The 18,250-nt window shown below is 36.5% G+C and overlaps 2 protein-coding genes and 1 long non-coding RNA gene across 3 annotated transcripts; 2 read left to right on the top strand and 1 right to left on the bottom strand.

The window, feature by feature from the left end:
• The first annotated feature begins 169 nt into the window (after nucleotides 1–169).
• LOC111328412 (charged multivesicular body protein 5) lies at nucleotides 170–3,923 on the top strand. Its single transcript, XM_022932837.2, has 8 exons — nucleotides 170–344; nucleotides 438–542; nucleotides 1,334–1,380; nucleotides 1,680–1,773; nucleotides 2,136–2,207; nucleotides 2,580–2,691; nucleotides 2,837–2,955; nucleotides 3,756–3,923. The coding sequence occupies exons 1-8, from the start codon at nucleotides 276–278 to the stop codon at nucleotides 3,804–3,806; spliced, it is 669 nt and encodes a 222-aa protein (XP_022788572.2). The 5' UTR covers nucleotides 170–275; the 3' UTR covers nucleotides 3,807–3,923.
• Nucleotides 3,924–5,791: 1,868 nt separating this feature from the next.
• On the bottom strand, nucleotides 5,792–6,978 carry LOC111328415 (melanocortin receptor 4-like). Its single transcript, XM_022932841.2, has one exon. It carries the CDS (start codon nucleotides 6,840–6,842, stop codon nucleotides 5,922–5,924), a length of 921 nt encoding a protein of 306 aa, XP_022788576.2. The 5' UTR covers nucleotides 6,843–6,978; the 3' UTR covers nucleotides 5,792–5,921.
• A 3,033-nt stretch (nucleotides 6,979–10,011) lies between these two features.
• On the top strand, nucleotides 10,012–17,474 carry LOC111328404 (uncharacterized). The gene is made up of 4 exons (XR_015993979.1): nucleotides 10,012–10,165; nucleotides 11,133–11,267; nucleotides 15,851–15,902; nucleotides 16,513–17,474. It is a non-coding gene; the product is annotated as an uncharacterized LOC111328404 (long non-coding RNA).
• The last annotated feature ends 776 nt before the right edge of the window (nucleotides 17,475–18,250 follow it).

Genomic DNA, 18,250 nt, shown 5'->3' on the forward strand with positions numbered 1-18,250 from the left:
TTGTTTGTGAGTATCGTTTTCCTTTCTCGACTCCATATAAGGGGTGGCTCAATGCATTCGAAGAGGCTTCGCTACGACCTTTTCTCTGACGTTTTTTGTCACGCATCACGTTCCAAAACGTATCATAACGTCATATATTGCCAGTCTATATTTGGAGCTTGGTCACGTGACGCAACAGTTCGTAAACTTTCCAAGCAGTCGGAAACAGTAAAAGTAGTGGTGATCGCAGAGTGGTTTTCGTCAAGAAGAGCTCAAAGCGTACATTTTTCTGAAAGATGAATAGGCTTTTTGGACGAGGGAAACCAAAAGGACCACCACCAAATCTCACTGATGCTATAGCTAACGTAAGATTTTGAGATCAGTTCGGAAATCGAATTCAACGTGTCTGCCAGAGTTCTGTCGTTCTTTAAGAAATATTGTGTTTGGTACGTATGTAGGTTGACAGTCGAGGAGAGTCCATTGAGAAAAAAATTAGTAAGCTTGATGCTGAACTAATGAAGTACAAAGATCAAATGAAGAAAATGAGGGATGGACCATCAAAGGTATGTTGGGAAATTTTGCCACTGGCTCAGGCTCAGGCTTAGTCTGTCTGTATCAGTTCATTTTGTAGCAGTTAACTTTTGTTAAAACGATTCTAGTGCGATAAAATTACATGTTATATAAGATATACTCGTTCCTTATTGGTGAACACCTATATGTACAACTGTTACAGTCAGACCTGCACTTCTTGATAATACTTGTACTGAAATTCTTTACAATTGCAAGAACAACAGTTTAGCACATATGTTTGCATCTCCGTCAGTCTTTTTTTTCTTTTAAAGCATTTCATATTTTAAAATGTTTTTGAAATGGGATGAGAAGTCATCAAGGCATGGAAAATAAGGGATTCTACCCCTTTGCGACTAAAACAGGGAGGTTTTGGAAGTGGCAAAACTGCAACGCATACAGGGCCTCTCTGAGGGACTGGGGCAACACCCCTCCCCCATCCCCCTTAAAAAAATTTGTAAAACGTAGGCTTTTTTTAAAAATGCCTGGTGCTTGTGTTTTGAAGATTTGAATTATTACTCGTGTATTTGTTGAGGTATACTTTTAGCCTGAAAGAATCTGACATAACACCTAGACAAGCTGCATGACATCAGTTTTGTCAAAGTGTTTCATTTGCAATCCTTGTAACCTCCTTGTTCCTCTTTCTTTATGTATTTTTTATATAACATTGCACTGTGCAGAATATTCTTTACCTGGCCTTCCCCTTCTGTTTAGTACAAACACAGTATATCTTGTACTTCACAATTTTTTTTTAACTTGCTCAACTTTGAATGGTTATCAATTACAGAATATGATCAAGCAAAGAGCACTTAGAGTACTGAAACAAAAGAAACAGTAAGTTTACTTGCTTATAGGTAGTGACACTCTGTACCAGTTGACAAGCTTGGTGTATAGACCATATTCAATTTTTTCTTTTTTCATGAATCCTTTCACTAACACAAGTCAAATATATCCAGGAGTAAATCTTCAAACTTCAAGTACAGTCATGTAAATTTGCACCATTATAGCTTTCAGTAGAGGAGAGGCATAAAGGACATTGATAATTTAGATTGATGAAGTGATGAATTATGTTTGACTGTGATAGAGCATTCCATTTCTTTTCAAATAAATATATGATTTTTTTGTCCAACCAGATATGAAAGTCAACTTGAGAATCTCCGTCAGCAGTCTTTTAACATGGAACAAACAAATTATGCAACACAGACATTAAAAGATACCAAAACAACGGTAATTCTGCATTTAGGTGATGGGTGTCTAGAGAAGTTTTATTTTTGCACAGTCTGTTTTCATGAACTTCTTTATTGATTAGTAATTTCTTCATTAAGAGTATCCAAGTTACTCTGCTATTAATTTGTTTCAAAGCAATTTTGTGGCTGTGACCACCCTAGAGTCATTCTGATTACACACCGAGTGTGATAGTACTCCACTTTCCCCTTCTCTGTCCTTTCACTTTTCTGGATGGGTGGATGTCAGTTACCTGCCCCTGAGTACTACAGATTATCAATGTAAAGCAATTTATATTATCATCATTGTAATTAGTGTCATTTGCTTGTATTGTTATCATTATTTTTGCAATGTTTTATTCTTAGGTTGATGCTATGAAGTTAGGACTTAAAGAAATGAAAAAGGAATACAAGAAAGTGAATATTGATGAAATTGAGGTATAGTGAAGTCATAATATTATGTCTTGATTGTGATACTGTTTTCCTCCAGGTAGAAAGTTATGTTCTTACTCCTAGATATCCTGGGCAGGAAAACCAAAGATTCATATTTCAAGCTCATGGAATCAGCAATGGTAGCATAATACAAGACTGAGCATAGCCATGAGTCAATGACATACAAGGCAAACTTCTTTAGAACACATGCTCTAGTTATTACTTCTAAGCTACAAAGATTTACTGTAATAGTCTTTTTAAAAATGAAGATATGATCTCCACAAAAGTTACCCAAATTTTACTTTGGTATCATGAAGCAATTATAACCTTTTAATTTTATTGTAATGATTTATGAACATTTTATAACTGTTCCTCAAGGATCTTCAAGATGACATGGCTGACATGCTTGAGATTGCTAATGAGGTTCAAGACACCTTAGGAAGATCATATGGAATGCCAGAAGACATTGACGAGGCTGACCTTGAAGCAGGTTTGTTGTTTCACATTTCAGGTTGTTTTTTGGTCAGCAGTTCTGTAAACTCATGGTAGTTTTAATAAGCTAGTGTGGTTCTTCAATGGGAACCTAATGGACCAATTGACACTTGTTCGTCACAATTATGGTTATTTTTATACAGAATTAGAAGCTCTTGGAAATGACTTGGCCCTAGATGAAGACACCTCCTACTTAGATGAAGTTCCTGCTCCATCAGATACCTTACCTGGGGAGACAGATCAGGAAGGAACAAAAACACAGGTACATCTGTTTATCATGTTAAAATAGATTGTCGTTATTTTTATCCACTCCTCGTTAGTCCCACTTCTGATATAGAAATTTCAATGGCTCAAATTTGTTCATTCACTCTGACTGTTCTGTTTTTGAAAAGAAAGATGTTTGCAAATGTACAATTAATTATATGCTTTCTCTCTTAAAATCTTTGTTCAACAGTTACTCTTGGTAATGTCTTGATACACACTTATCTTATCAAAGCCTAGCATTGATAACTATTTGCTCCTGTCTGTGTATATCACATTTCCAAGAGCAGGCCTTCATTGGTCATTGGTCTCTTACCTAGGATTCTTCTCCTGTTTTGGGTCACTGATGTTATTTTACAGTCAAAATATTGGAGAACGTATTATATTGTAATGATCAAGATTTTTGAATTGTGCCTAATTAAAAAAAACTAATTTGTTGTATTTATGAGGGTCACTACAACTCAGTTGGTCCATGTTGTTCATATTTCGTCGAGCCTTTAATTTGCCGGTCGAAAACTAGAACTAAGTGTAACTCTTGCTTTGTTACCTTAGTTACTACAAATGGGCTTGGACGAGGGGAGTATTTAAAACTGAAACAATAGTTCAACTGAGTAATAGGCAAATGCTAGACAGTATCCATCTTTGTCTTCTCCCCCCATTCCCCCCCCCCCCCCCCCCCACCACCCAATCCTCTCTTCTTGACTGTGGCCAATGTTATCCTCACTGGCATGTAATTTGGTTTATGTCAATTACCTTTTTTTAAAAAATGGTGTTTTTGTCTTCACTTCTTATCTGTTTCAGGATGGAGTACAAGTGGATGAATTTGGCCTTCCAGTTCTAGCAAGAAATTAGACTTGGTCAAACACTAAATTTTAGAATTTAATTTGTAACTGGTAACCCCACTGCTATGCGAATGTTTTGTTGATCTGTAGTAATCAATTTTAAGTTCCAAGAAAATTTTCCAAGGTATTCCTTGCTGTGCTTAGTCTTTTCATATGTCAAGATTGTTGCTTTTTAGTGGATGTCACGATCTAGGCAAATTCACTGCCTAAGAATCACGGTAATGTTTTGACAGAAGCAAAAATATTGGGAGTCCACTATAAAATATGACTTTAAAAAAACTTGTTTAGTAACCAAGGGTTTAATAAAAGTTAGGAATGGGATAAACCTTTTATGGTAAATTATTATCCCTACCACACAAAGAATCTTTGACTTGTCTATACATCAAGAGATACTGTATGTATACTGCTAACAGAAGTTTGTTGGTTTTCATTAGTGTATGAACCAGTGAAGTATTTTGTTTTATTTTACTTTACAAGTGAACCTAACAGATTTGAATACTAAGCATGAGGCAAATTTTCTCTTGTACATATTTTAAGTGTCCTGTAATTCTACGAAAGAGGTGTCATGACATATCTTGTATATGTATTTGTTAAGTGATTTTGAGTCTAAAAAGAAAAGGAATGAGCATGAATCTTGATCAAGTGGATTATGTCGAACAAGGTTATTTTGGTTTTATCAACTGAGTTGATGATATAATTTGGCCACCGTAAAGAGTTTCAAAGCTGAGGTTTGGAGCGTTAGCCCTTCGTCAGAGTGAATGAAGAAGGGCTAACGCCAGAAACGTCAGCTTTGAAACTCTTTACTGTGGGCAGTTTGCATAGTCAACTCAATTGATAAAATCAAAATTACTTTGTTATACTCCTCTACCGACGCAGCACCACAGTTTCTTTAGTAACCTACTCCCGTGTTGTGGATTACGTCTAGTTGAGCTTAAGGTGCATGTTGACGAAATTACAATAAATAATGGTCAGATTGTGATTCCATTGTCATTAAAGGTACCTTCCTCAAGTTTTACTCAAGTTTTGTTAATTCAACTCGAGTTTTAGTACTTTTAAAATTTGCAGCAGTGTACCGTATATGGGTGATTTTTTTTTATCTATTCGTGTCTTAAATCGATAATTCCATCCAGTTCCTCCTTGGGTACTCAACTACGAGCCGAACCAAATTTTATATTGGGGGTCGGTAAACGTGTCGGCAAGACCCACAAGTAGAACAAGAATTAGCTCTGATGCACGAAAGTAATAAGGAAAGAGTTACAAAGGACAACATCTTGCTTATGGTTTAAAATGTTTGTAACAAAGAGAGTATATAGCCACGTGGAGATGGCGAATACCGGTTGAGAACGTAATTCGTAAACTCACGAGTTCGTGTTGAGTGTGAAATCTCCCCTAAGATGTACGTGACTCGTGAACTATATTTTCCAATTTCGTTAGAAGCGGGAGATTTTATTATGGTTCCCTAGATTAGCAGTTCCGTTATTTTCCAAGAGAGCATCTTTCATTTTCTTCATGGGTTCAATTACATTTCTTTTCACCGTCCACGCTCACCGTTTTCAGGATTTTACATAGCACTCCTATCAGATTAACGTTACAACTAAGTCACTTTGAATCAATCAGATGTAGACCTGTTCAAACAACATTATTTAGCAAAATCAACCTCTGAGCATAACTTTAACGTAATTATTGTTAGACAATTCCATTTCTTATTCGTGATTATGGCTGAATTACGATAATCAACAATTTACACCTCAATTTATCCTTAAAACTTGCCTAAAACAAAGATTTATTGGATACATCACAACACACGTGTGATACCATTTTATAACTACGTGCTACGATGACAATCGGAAACTTTTCCTTGCAAATCATGGCCTCCTTGATTTATTTACAACTGAGCAGAGGAGGATGTGAAGCCTTTAATTTTTTTTTTTACTCGTCATTCGTGAAACTGCACCAGAAGTGTACGTGACACGTCCATTTTGCCAAGACTTATCAATGAAACGTTGTCACGAACCACTCTATACTTTGCGCGCACCTTTTGAGTTTTGGTACAAAAAACATGGCATTTGTTTAGCTGCATCGCTAATGTCACAATAACGACAGCATACGACAAAGGTTCAACTTCTTACTGTGATTGTGATTTACAGAATAATTTTTTCAGAGTTTGTTTAGCAGCACTGCGGATACTATGATCACGCCAACAGTATAGTAACGGATTTAGCAATGAATTCACGAGTGTAAAAAAGTAAAAGAACATGTAAAGTGAAAAAGTTACGTCTGTAGGATGTAACTCATAAGCAAAAACAAAGGAAATTAGAAGATAAGGGAGATAGCAGACGAGAAAAATCATTAAAATATACATGGTATTAATGAAAGATGTTTTAAGCCTGCACATGTCCATTTGACGTGGTCCAGTGTTCCTGTGCGCATGGATCTGAGCTTGATGGCGGCGCATTACTTGGTAAACTTTAGTCCAAGTGTAAAACACAGCAACAAGGCAAACTGTTGTCACAATCAATGTGACCTGAGAAAATGCTACATAGCCAGAACTCCAAGCTATGGATGCCATGCCACTAAGAAACCACAAGCAAACCAATGCGATCTGTGCCCTCTTCTCTGTGACTATTTCTGGGTATCGTAAATGAAAGTATATCGCAAAATAACGATCAATGCTTATAGCTGTTACTGTGAAAAGACTTACTCCTTTAAGGAACGAAGATATGATGACATGGACAATTGGAAAGACGCATGAAGTGAGTTTGTTTTGGTAAACCAAAATTTGCAGCGCAATGAAACATGGTTCCGATATCAGTCCAGTGCATAAATCCGATAGGACGAGACCACATAGAAGAATGTTCGAGGGCGAAACTCGTAACCTGGAACTTCCCAAAATTGTAATGAGAACCAAAAGATTTTCCAGCGCTGTCAATATGGAGACGAAAATGTGCAAAATCGTACCTGTGATCACGTCACCTGTTTTTTCAGATTCGTGAGAGATACTGAGACAGATGAGCTCTTGAGAAATATTTCTCTCTCCTCCAGTCATCCTTTCACTTTTGCGATTCGTAACGTATTATCAATGTAACTTAGAGCCTTCTTGAAAATTAAATAATTGGCCTGAGTGCTTTCCAAAATGTGAGAAGGACTCTTTGTACGGCTGAAATAAAGCAAGGACTACTACAAAGGGTTAAATTGTGAGCCAGTTCGTAAGGATTAATGCGAAATCCAGCCGTCAGTGCAGGCCCGCGCTGAACTTAAGATGGACATTAAGCAAAGTAGAGCGCATCTGATGATGTGATCCGGCCGACGGAACAGTTTAATTTTAGTTGTTTACTTTAAATTTTACCTAACTCGACTTTGCCAGCTGCATGTCGAGAACGTTTTTCTGAAATACATTGTTCAGAAAAGAGAGAAAAAAAAAGCAACGAAAGTTACAAAACATTATGGTCCTGCGTTGAAATGAAATTTTACTTCGCTGATTTATATTTTTTTGAGATTTTTTCTGCAATTTCCTCGCCTGAGAATGGGCTTGTCTTGAATTAACATGTTGACGCTGATTGACAATTCCTTTTTTATGTATTCAGGTTGCAAGGAAAATAATGCAATAAGTGGACACAGCATGTATGAGTTAAACCTCCAACAGACTCTTCAACGCCAAACCTGTGCGGTCACTTAGCGAGATGTTTCTTCAAAACAATATTTTTAGAACAGATCTGAGATTTTCAGACAATGTTTATGCAGAAATTTTTATAGGAAAACGCCACAATCGCGAACTCAGGAAACATCAGCACACATGCTAATCATAGAAGACAGCTTTTAAGATAAGAAAAAAAACCTCCTGTATATTGACTTTTTGTCGTCCACTTTAACTGGTCACGTACAAATTCAAATAACCTTTGTATTGAGGAATTCTCTCTATGGATCCCATACCCTTTGATTCAGAACACACAAAACAAAGCACAGAAAGCAAAAAGAATTGATGATAAGAAGAAGTTTAAAGTCAAAATGATACAGTTAAATATTCAATGTGGTTTTCTCGCATTGACTATGTATCAAGAGGAGATAATAATGACGATAATGGTACAGAGAAACTTTCGCATTATTTTCTCCTGATATGTATGCATCCTTTGACGTCACGTGGGAAAATGCTAGATGAGTGATCAAGTTGTTGCTCACAATTCTTCCAAGATCCCAACACAGTTTTTTATATCGCCTTTAGTCTTCTTTTGTTTTACTTTTTGTACTCTGTCTGAGAATGTTACTATGATTTTTTATCGATCGTGTGGGATGTGTCACAGTGCAAACTGTTTTAATTTGTAGTTAAGATTAGTTGTTTTCAGCGCGGATAGAGCTAGCTTGCAATTAGTTCGTTTTGCTCGTTAGAGGCAGTAGTTCACTCTCGCAAATTAGATCAAGTGCAGCCAAAAAAAAGACGCGCAACATTTGTACTTGTTATACATTATACTACTCTTTCTTTTCTCTAATCATATTTTGAGCTTTTGCAACTTTCTGTTTTAGTTTGGAACGCACTTTAATCGATCAATTGTTAAACAGAGTTGTCGCCAGGGTATTTGTTGCTGGAGGTTTTATTTACGAAGAGTCTTGTGCTGCTCTCCATACCTTTCGATCATGCAATTGTTCTCAACTGAAAACTCAAATTAGGCAATGAAGAGTCTTTGTAAATAGACTTCACATTTCACAAGACGAAACATGAATTTTTTTAATTGTGATGGTTACAATTTCTCGCAACCCAATATTATCAACCTCCATTTTCACCCTAGCTAGAAACGAGAAAGAGCACAAAAAGTTGCGGACTGATCAATAGTATGTAGATTGTATACATCTACAATAATAGGTCTGGATCTGAAATCTAGGTGAAAAGATCTTAACAGTTGACCTATGAAAATGGTTCAGTTATACGAGTTACAGCCACCTCAGTGCAAGTAATTACTCAGCCTGAAGGGTATCCAGTCGTTTCGTACCTACGGTCATTTCGTACCGCGTCGTTTCGTACCCAAATGCGATCGGTTCGTTACCATGTTTGAGTTTTTACCCCTCCAAATATACCTCACGCGAAAGCACGTGAACAGATGTCAGTTTCTGCGTACGACAAGTTAGTAGAGTCAAACGAGTAATAAAGATACAAAAAAAATCTGTTGTATATGCTAGAAACCTTATTAACTAACGCAAGTTAAGTATGATATTTTAACTATAAAAGTCCATTGTTTATACTTGAGACTTTTTTAACAATAACAGTTCATGCGAGTGAGATGCTTTTTCTCCCATTGTTATTAAGGGTAGTGAATTTGTTTCTTCTAACAAAAATTAAAGGCAAGCATTGGATTGTAATGTATGTAAACTTAGGATGGAATAAAAATATAAATATTTTTGTTAGAAATGTTCTTCGCGTCTGTATTATGACTCTTACACCACCCACGTTCAGTTCCACGCGTTATACTCGATGATTTGGTTTTATCGACAAAGTTGATAAGGTAAATTGGACACACTCGGTGGTCGCGCTTCAAAAATGGACACCATGTTTGCGAAACCGACCTTACCTAAAAAAATGCTTAATATGGAAACAGACTTTATTAGTTTGGGTACGAAACGACCGAGCTGAGTACGAAACGACTCAACGTACCGTATACGAAACGACCTAGCTGGGCACAAAACGACTGGGTGCGAAACGAGCGGTAACCCTCAGAGGTGCTGCGGCTCGAGTAGCGAAGGTGGAAAAGATTCTCGCCTCCCCGCTCCGGTGTTCCTCAAGGTCGTATTGAACCACAGACCCCAAAAGGGTCAAACTTTGTCTGGAAGAACAAAAAAACGAATCAAGGATTGGAATCGACGATGGGCACGACAATGGAGGCTGACTCGATAACCTCGCGGTTTTCTTAGCCTCCATGCACGAACTATGGAACACTGTTACCTTTAATTTTTTACATATGTATCCTTTCCTGTTTTTTATGTTAATATTGTAACTAAAACCTGAGTGCTAAATAAAGTAAAGTTGAAGATGAAGTTGAAGTTGGACGTCAATAAATGTTTCATGCATCGATTGGTTAAACCATGGTTAAACATACTTTAAAATCCTTGTCCCAAGGCTTTACCATGACCCTTATACGACTGTTCATGACTGTCACACCACAACTTATCGTTGTGGTGAGCGCCCGCGGGTCCACTGTGGGCGATTAAATAACCGGGAGATCCTGGGGATAAGCTCTGACTCTAACGAGACTGACGTGGACATGCGTTGACTCGTGAAGACCAGTGAGACAGTTGCACCCCCTCAGTCTCGAGCTTCTTTTGTCTTCATTACAATGTGTATGAAGGTTACGTGTGAAAATTGTCAGAAGATAACGTGGAGAGGTAAGCAACCGAAAAATAATAAGATTTTTCTCGAAAACATCGATTGAGTTCTCATCGAAATTTTTTCCTTACTTGCAAAGTCATGCTAGTTACATCACAGGGGCCCCATACAATCTCTTTGTGTAGCCGACTGTTGTTTTATAGTGAATGTACCAGATTTACCGTTTGCCTCACCTATAGTGATATATTGCTGACTATGTACATAAATCATTGATAAATAAACATTGAATTACTTCACCTGTGGTGTATAGTCGTCCTTTTGCCTCAAAAATGTTCTTTTGAGCAATTTTGAATAAGTCTGAGTTCGTCGTTAATCTAATGCGTAAAAGGAAGACCCTTGAGTTTCTTTTATGCATTACATTAACGACGAACTCAGACTTATTCAAAATCGCTAAAACAAAAAACATTTTTGAGGCAAAAGAACGACTATACACCACAGGTAAAGTAATTCAACATTTATTTATCAATGATTTATGTACATAGTCAGCAATATATCACTATAGGTGAGGCAAACGGTAAATCTGGTACATTCACTATAAAACAACAGTCGGCTACACAAACAGATTATATGGGCCCCCTGTGGTTACATTTGCTTGAGGTTGATGATGACGATGACTCCTTAAGCCATTACGCTAGAAATCTCCAGACACATAAATTATTTACGTGTCTGGAGATTTCTAGCGTAGTAGGGCTGCCTCTGCATACAAGCCTAAAGAGTAAATAAGCAATCACGTTAAAAAATTTAACAAAAATAGTAACAACAATGATTGTGACAAAAAAATTATATTTTGATGTTAATGATTCATTTGTCATATGGGATACATTCTTAAATGTGCTGTAATGATCGTCTTACATGTGTCATAACATATTAAAGTTGAACTGGTTCCCAAGGGAACTTTTAGTTGCACTTATCACACAGGAGGCGAATTTGTTTACTTTTAATCTATTTAATTTCTTCTTATTTAAGGCTGTGGTAAACATGCTGAAGCAGTGATGAAGGATGTGCCTGAAGATCAGAAGTGCAAGTGTCTTCGAGACAGTTCTGGTAATTGAACCAGTAATCACTTGTGGTGACTCTTGTTTTTTTTTGTTTGACTGCCAGGTGAGCACTTATTGGACTTATTTCTGCAGCTGATTATTGTAATTTAACTGAATGTGATTTTTGTTAGACTTAAGTTGCAGCTTTTGCATTGTATATAATTATGCATTTATTTATTAACCAAGCACGAGGTCAAAATGGCTGGATATTGGCCAAGTTCTTTTTTCCACATTTTTTGGACTGAGACAAAGTTTAGATCCACAAAAATGCAAAAAAAGAACGAGGCTAATATCCAGCCATCTTGATCGAACAAGCCTGGTTAATAAAGGATTTTTTATATTGCAAAAATATTTTGTTTTATTAAGAATTAAAAATAACTTGTTTACTTCAAGAGCCAGGAAAGAAAGCTAGCTGCATTTTTAGCACAACAAACTCACGAGAAACAACAAACTCAGCACAACAAACTCAGTGGTTCGAATCCCGTACAGGCCTGATTTTTTTCAGGTCTGATTTTCGCTATTGCATAAATAGTGCTCTCTACTGCGAGGATCGTGCATCATACGTATCTATAACCGCAGTTCAAAATATATGAACTTCTTATATTCATCGTATCTGATTTATCATCACGGGTTTACTATGAATCAACTTAACAGCCTGCTCCCAGTTGGCTTGTTAGCTCAATTGGTAGAGCGCTGCACTAGTATCGCAGAGGTCAGTGGTTCGAATCCCATACAGGCCTGATTTTTTTCAGGTCTGATTTTCGCTATTGTATAAATAGCACTCTCTACTGCGAGAATCGTGCATCATACGTAAACTCATGAGAGTCACTTCTGCTTTCTTTGTTTTGACTCTCTTCTGCCGCTTTTTGTATTTCCATTGCTGAAATTGTCCAGGAATTACAAAACTTAGTTCTAATTCTATTTTTTTCTTGTGCCGGATCAATATGGGCAATCTCAAGTGGACAAGATGGGCCCATCTTCTCTGCTTGGGTAACCAATCAGAACACAGGATTCACTTCATCTGGCCCATGCGAGCAATATAATAATGTGTTTTCATCTATCTGCCCTTTCAAACTGATTTCAGTGAAACTTGTCTCTCCAAATTTGAAATGTTACTCAGTAACATGGTAGCAAAAGATTGTATTAGACCTGCACACACAGTTCTTTTCCAAGGATGTTTCATGTCTAAAAAGAGGGGTTTCCTCCAACTTTCATTACCGTATTTACTTATGATAAGTACTTCTTTTCCATAAAATAACCATCAAAATTGCGGTGTGTATTATACACAGATTCTATTGTTTGTTAAGCACAACCTAATTTGCATTCATTAAAAACACAACAAAGAAAGTTACAAAAGCCTTATAGTGATTGATCTTTATTAGCTTGAGTTTAATAATCTACCAATGAAACATTTTCAATTTCGATCCACAAACATAACAAAGAAAGTAACAAAAGCCTTGTAATATTTGGTCATTATTAGCGTGAGTTAAATAATCTACCAATGAAACAAGTCATTTTCAATTTCGATCCATGAATAAAGTTAGTAGAGTATTTAAGAAACGGCTGATGAGATAAACAGCATGATCATACTGTATTACAGTAGTACAGGGGATCAGAAATTCGAAATGGCAACGAAACTTACCACTGTGAAATGTCATAGCTACACAGTTTCTGACAAGCTGAGAATTGTCCAGTTTGCTCAACAAAATGGAAACTGGATTGCTGAATGCGAATTTGGTGTGTCAGAAAGCAATGTCATGTAGTAGTGAAGAAGTAAAGAGGATTTAGAGAAGATGCCTCAGCTGAAACGTGCAAACTGTGGAAAGAAAGCTGCATGGCCAGAGATGGAGATCAATCTGTTGGCATGGATTACAGGGAAGAGAAAGAACAGCTTAGCCATCCTTCCTTCCCTAGTTCAAATAAAAGCACTTGAGTTAGCCGAAGACGAGAGATAGGACATTCCTGTCGGAATGTTTAAAGCCAGCAGTCGCTGGTGCCAGAAATTTATGAAGAGGAACGGCCTGTCATTTTGACAGAAGACCACTCTGATGCGACAACTTCCTGGCAATTATGAGGAGATTGTACAGTTTCATCACTTCATCATCAATTGCCACAAAGAACACAGTTACCCTCTGCACTGGATTGCTAACATGGATGAAACTCTGCTAATGTTTGACATGCCACTGAATCACATGATCAACAACACAGGCGAGAAAACCATAAAAATTCGCACCACAGGAAAAAAAAAATCGTATTACAATGGAGATGGTTTGAAAATAAAACCAATGGTCATCTTCAAAAGGAAAACCTTCCTGAAGATCAGCAATAAGCATGGAGTTGTCATGTCAGCCCAGGAAAAAGGCTGGATGGATTCTGACCAAATGAAAATCTGGATTCAGAAAGCATGCTGGTCACAAACTGGAGGTCTTGGGAGAAGACATAGCCTGCTTGTTTATGACACATTCGAGGCCCACTTGACTGATATAGTGAAAGCATCCCTTAACGAGAAAACACCAACCTTGCCGTAATTCGTGGAGGTTTAATCTCACTTCTGCAGCCTTTGGATGTCTCTTTTAAAAGGCCCTTCAAAGATCGAGTCAAAAAACAATGGATGGATTGGATGGCTGACAGAACCCACAAATTTATGCCAACTGGTCGTATAAGGAAGTGGTCAGAGGAACTGATTTGTTCATGGATTGCAAAGGCATGGAGTGATATTCCTGTGGCAATGATCATGAATTCTTTTTTGAAATGTGGCATTATGAACAATGTAGATGGTTCTGAAGATGATATGGTCTACAATTCAACTGAGGATGATATAAATAATAGCAAAGTTGATTACAACCAACTTTCTTAGTCAAACTTGGAGTCTGATTTTGAAGGTTTTTACATGTAGAAACTCTTTTTTGCAAGGCTGTTTGTTATTGTTTTTTAACCTTTTTGTAATTAGTTACCAACGTTTTTGAAATGTAAGTATTGTTATCTCAATAAATATTGTAGGAAGAATTAACATGTTTTTACTGTGAAAACACTTTTTATGAAAAATTTGGTCAAAAATGAGGGTGCATATTATACATGGGTGCATATTATATACAGGTAAATATGGTAGTAGCTCAACAGATGCTACAGAATAGGTCAAGTTTCTTTATTAATGATAAAATAAAGATTACAATTGAGCACCAGTATACTTATTTTCAAAGGTTCTATACAGTATTGAAAAATTCTAAATAAAGACGGTTAAAAATGTTGTAAAAGGCTTTTTATTTTTTGAAACAGTTACTGGTAAACTGCAATGCTTCCATATCACAAAACACTGATGGGGCTGCAACAGAGAAGGATCTTGCCCTGTATGATTTTAAATTAAAAGGCAGAATAGAAATTTTAAATTAAAAGGCAGGATAGAAGGAGGATGTTTGGATGAAGAGCAAAATTGATGTGATGAATTGTGAGGTGTAGGATATCAAAGGTGCTAAATTGCTAAGAGCCTTGTATGTTTATGAGTGGAATTTTAGAGATAAGAGAATGCTTTAGTGAAAGCCAATGAAGATTGAAAAGTTCTGGGAAAGTAGAAAGATGAATCTGTATCATGTTACACTTTGTCTCATGATGGAGTTGTTTTGCTTGTGCTGCTTTCATACTACTAGCCTTTGTCAGGTGATGAGGTCAAATGTTACATGCACCACTTCCACATGAAGTATAATCCTTTCCTGTGGCTGCTTTTTTTTTTTCTAAATAGCTGCTAGTGGAACATTCCAATCCTCACAGGCTGAGTGAGCTTTCTCTCAGCTGTTTGTTGTATTACACAGGTACTCTCCTGTTAAGTTTCTGTTTGGACATCCATGCGGTTACAATTTCTTTTTTTACTGTCCCAGCTGATGTCGTAAGGAAATCGCCTCTCTTATGTTTTATTTGTGACAATAGTATAGCAAGCAAGTTTTAATTTGTTCCAAAGCAGTGGTGTGGAGTTTTGTCCTATGAAATGAAATGATTTAATAATTATGAACTCTAAAATGTGCTGCAAAATATAGATGGATGCAGAGGAAGAGAAGTGATTTGATGTTACTGTTCTTCCATAGGCAGTGGTTGAATTGCTAAAGGAAAACTTATTTAAGGCCTGAGTCCTTCACAGTTAATGACTGTTGCAAACAAACATAATCCTCACTCCTTTAATATCATGACACCAAATTTCATTAAATTGCTGCACTAATCAGACACCAAACTGGCTAGGATGCTGAATTACAAAGCACCTCTGGTTTTACAAGTTCATGATCAAGTTTTTGCTTCATCTCCCAAAAACTATTTTGACATCAACCCATGAAAGGGATTTTACAATAATTATTACAGAGTTGCAACTTAGGTGCAGTAAACATTGCAATTAATTTTGCATCAAAAGCAATGACCTGCACAAATTGTTTTCCATCCACATAGTATCATGGACCATTTTACACCTTTGGAGCATGCTATTAAATTACAGGGACAATTTGAACTTAAATGTTACAGTAACTCCTTTGCTAACCTTAACCACATCCTGGGTTTTTTAATTTAAACCTGAAGCTTGGAAAATTATCTAAAGTTTTGCAGGATATCAGTTATTGCAAACATGTTATGTTACCCAAGTGTGTAATGAGTGTCTGTATGTGGTTACAGGTAAAGTGGCCCACAAGTTCTGTCACCCCCGAGGAAGTTGCATCACCCTAAAGTATGGTTGTGTTTTGTGTAATTTTATTTAAGGTTTCAAACATATTTTGACATAATTTTTTTAGTTTGGAGAGAGTTATTGAAGTTCTGTAATTGGAAAATTATTAGTACAAATAACCTACAAGTTGTAATTAGTAGGAACTTTGCAATCCCAATCACTGTTTTTTTCTAAGGTTTTTATTTCTTCCACACTACTGAGCAGTTGTAAAATTGCAATCATTGACTGAATATTTTGATACTTAGGCTGTAGAAGCTCCAAGTTTTAAATTTTTACTTCAAAATATGTTTAAAACCTTTAGTTAATTAAACCTAGATCAAACGTTGCAGGGGATGCAGCTTCAAGTTAGGGATGATGAACCCACCTAGGGTGACTGGACTTGTGGTGATAGTGCAAGGGGGGTAACATCACCTACAACTATATGTGCTAGAGTATCAGCAAATTTATAACAACCAAAATACTGATCTATTACTGTGACAAGAAATAATTTGTACACAAATTGCCTTGCAGTAATGAAAACAATATATGTTAGCGAACCCATATTCAAGTAAATTTGATTTACATGATTCTCAATCCGCTAATTTTCTCTCTGTTTTCTATTCTTTTTTTGTAGGTTCATTTTATAGTGTCTTGAAATTGGGGAGAATCATGATGGAATCATCACCAGCACTCTTTAAAATTTGTAAAGTGTAGTAGCTCAATGAAATTACCATAATTCTGTCCTTTAAGGTGTAATTTTCATTACTTGGTGTGATCAAACTAGTTCATTCTTTCCACATGGATTCAATTCATTGTCAGCTATTTCAGCAAGGATGTTGATTTATAACTTTAACAGACGTGTCTGTAGCTGCAGTTTTAAAGGAGGTTAAGCGTATTTATAGAGATATATATCGAGGCACTAGTATAGGTAATTAACATAGTAACATACAATGTACCTATTATCTATTTAAGAAAGTGGCTTTATCTACGTGTCCATTACAGTATAAGTAAGAACCAATCAAAATGTGTGTATGATTCAGCTTATCATTTAGCATGCTGTTGTTAGCATTCAACGTAGAGAAACACAAGTGTTGCTTGAATTTTTTTAAAATGAACTCCACAGTATTGAAAATTGGTTTGCTTGCTTCACACTATGCGTAAAGGTCGAAAATAGACATATTTACCGTGTGTATATAAGGAAGCTTATCTACCCTACTTGTAAAAACACACTGACAAAGTCTGCTCCTGTCAGATGAAAAGCGTAGCAGATTAAAACAAGTTTTTATTATAATTCATTTCATGCAGTGCTGCCCAATAGTTTGTCGTATAAAAAAATTCCATCTGGCAGAGGCTGGGACAATTGCCTTTTCACAGAGAGTAACTAAGAGCAAATACAGTGAACACAAGGTAACCAAGAGCAAATGAAGGGAACACAGGCTAGTTCCTTGAACTTAAATTCTTGACAATATTCAACTGTCTGAAATTATGGCGGTTACTTGATGATGTAACAAGGAAAAGTGGAGCTGACAAATTGAACTAATTGCTTTTTGTTGATGTAAGGGCAATATCTGAATAAATGATGTCGTTTTTTCTGTACATTTACTTGAACAGGCAATATACAATAAAATTTCATCCATTTAAAATACAACTCACCATACCAAATGCAAATGAATTACAGTACTCTCACCTTTTAGTACAATCATTGAAAGCATTGACTCTTGTACTTAGTTCTTATTAACCGAGCGGGAGGTCTGTATGAGAGAATCTTGACCGAGGTCAAGATTCTCCAATACAGACCGACCTACCTCGGTTAATAAGATGTTTATTATATGGCTGTGTCTTATATGCCAATTTTTTATATTCTTTGTACCTTGTAATCAATATTAATTTCAGCCAATCAAATTCGTGAATTCGGTAGTTCCCATTCCTTGTGAGACACAGCCATATAATAATGTTGGACATCCATCCGAAATAATAGCTTTTGCATTTTTATATGGTGATCCGACTCAACAGTCTGAAATGTACGTCCTTAGGGAACTGGCATTTCAAAGTCAGAAAAGGTTATTTGTCACCCTCTGCTCCAGTTAAACAGCTCTTGAACATTATTTGATCTTTTTTCAAGGCTTGAAAATTGTCAAAAGATTTTACATGTCAGAGGGGAGCAGAATTTTGAGGGTTCGTGTTCCATGTAGTACATCAACCTGATGATAGAAGGGTGCATGAGATGTTTTTCGGTTTGATAATTACAGTGAAAGTGAGATAATTTTTCTTTTAACTGTTTCAAAAGCGACCTTATGAAAAAAAAATTTAAGATGTTGTGAACTGAAGTGTTGCAGAGGCTTTATTGCACATTCAGTCTTTGAAAGAGTAAT

Source organism: Stylophora pistillata, chromosome 12, assembly GCF_964205215.1.
Source record: "Stylophora pistillata chromosome 12, jaStyPist1.2, whole genome shotgun sequence".
NCBI classification, from domain to species: domain Eukaryota; kingdom Metazoa; phylum Cnidaria; class Anthozoa; order Scleractinia; family Pocilloporidae; genus Stylophora; species Stylophora pistillata.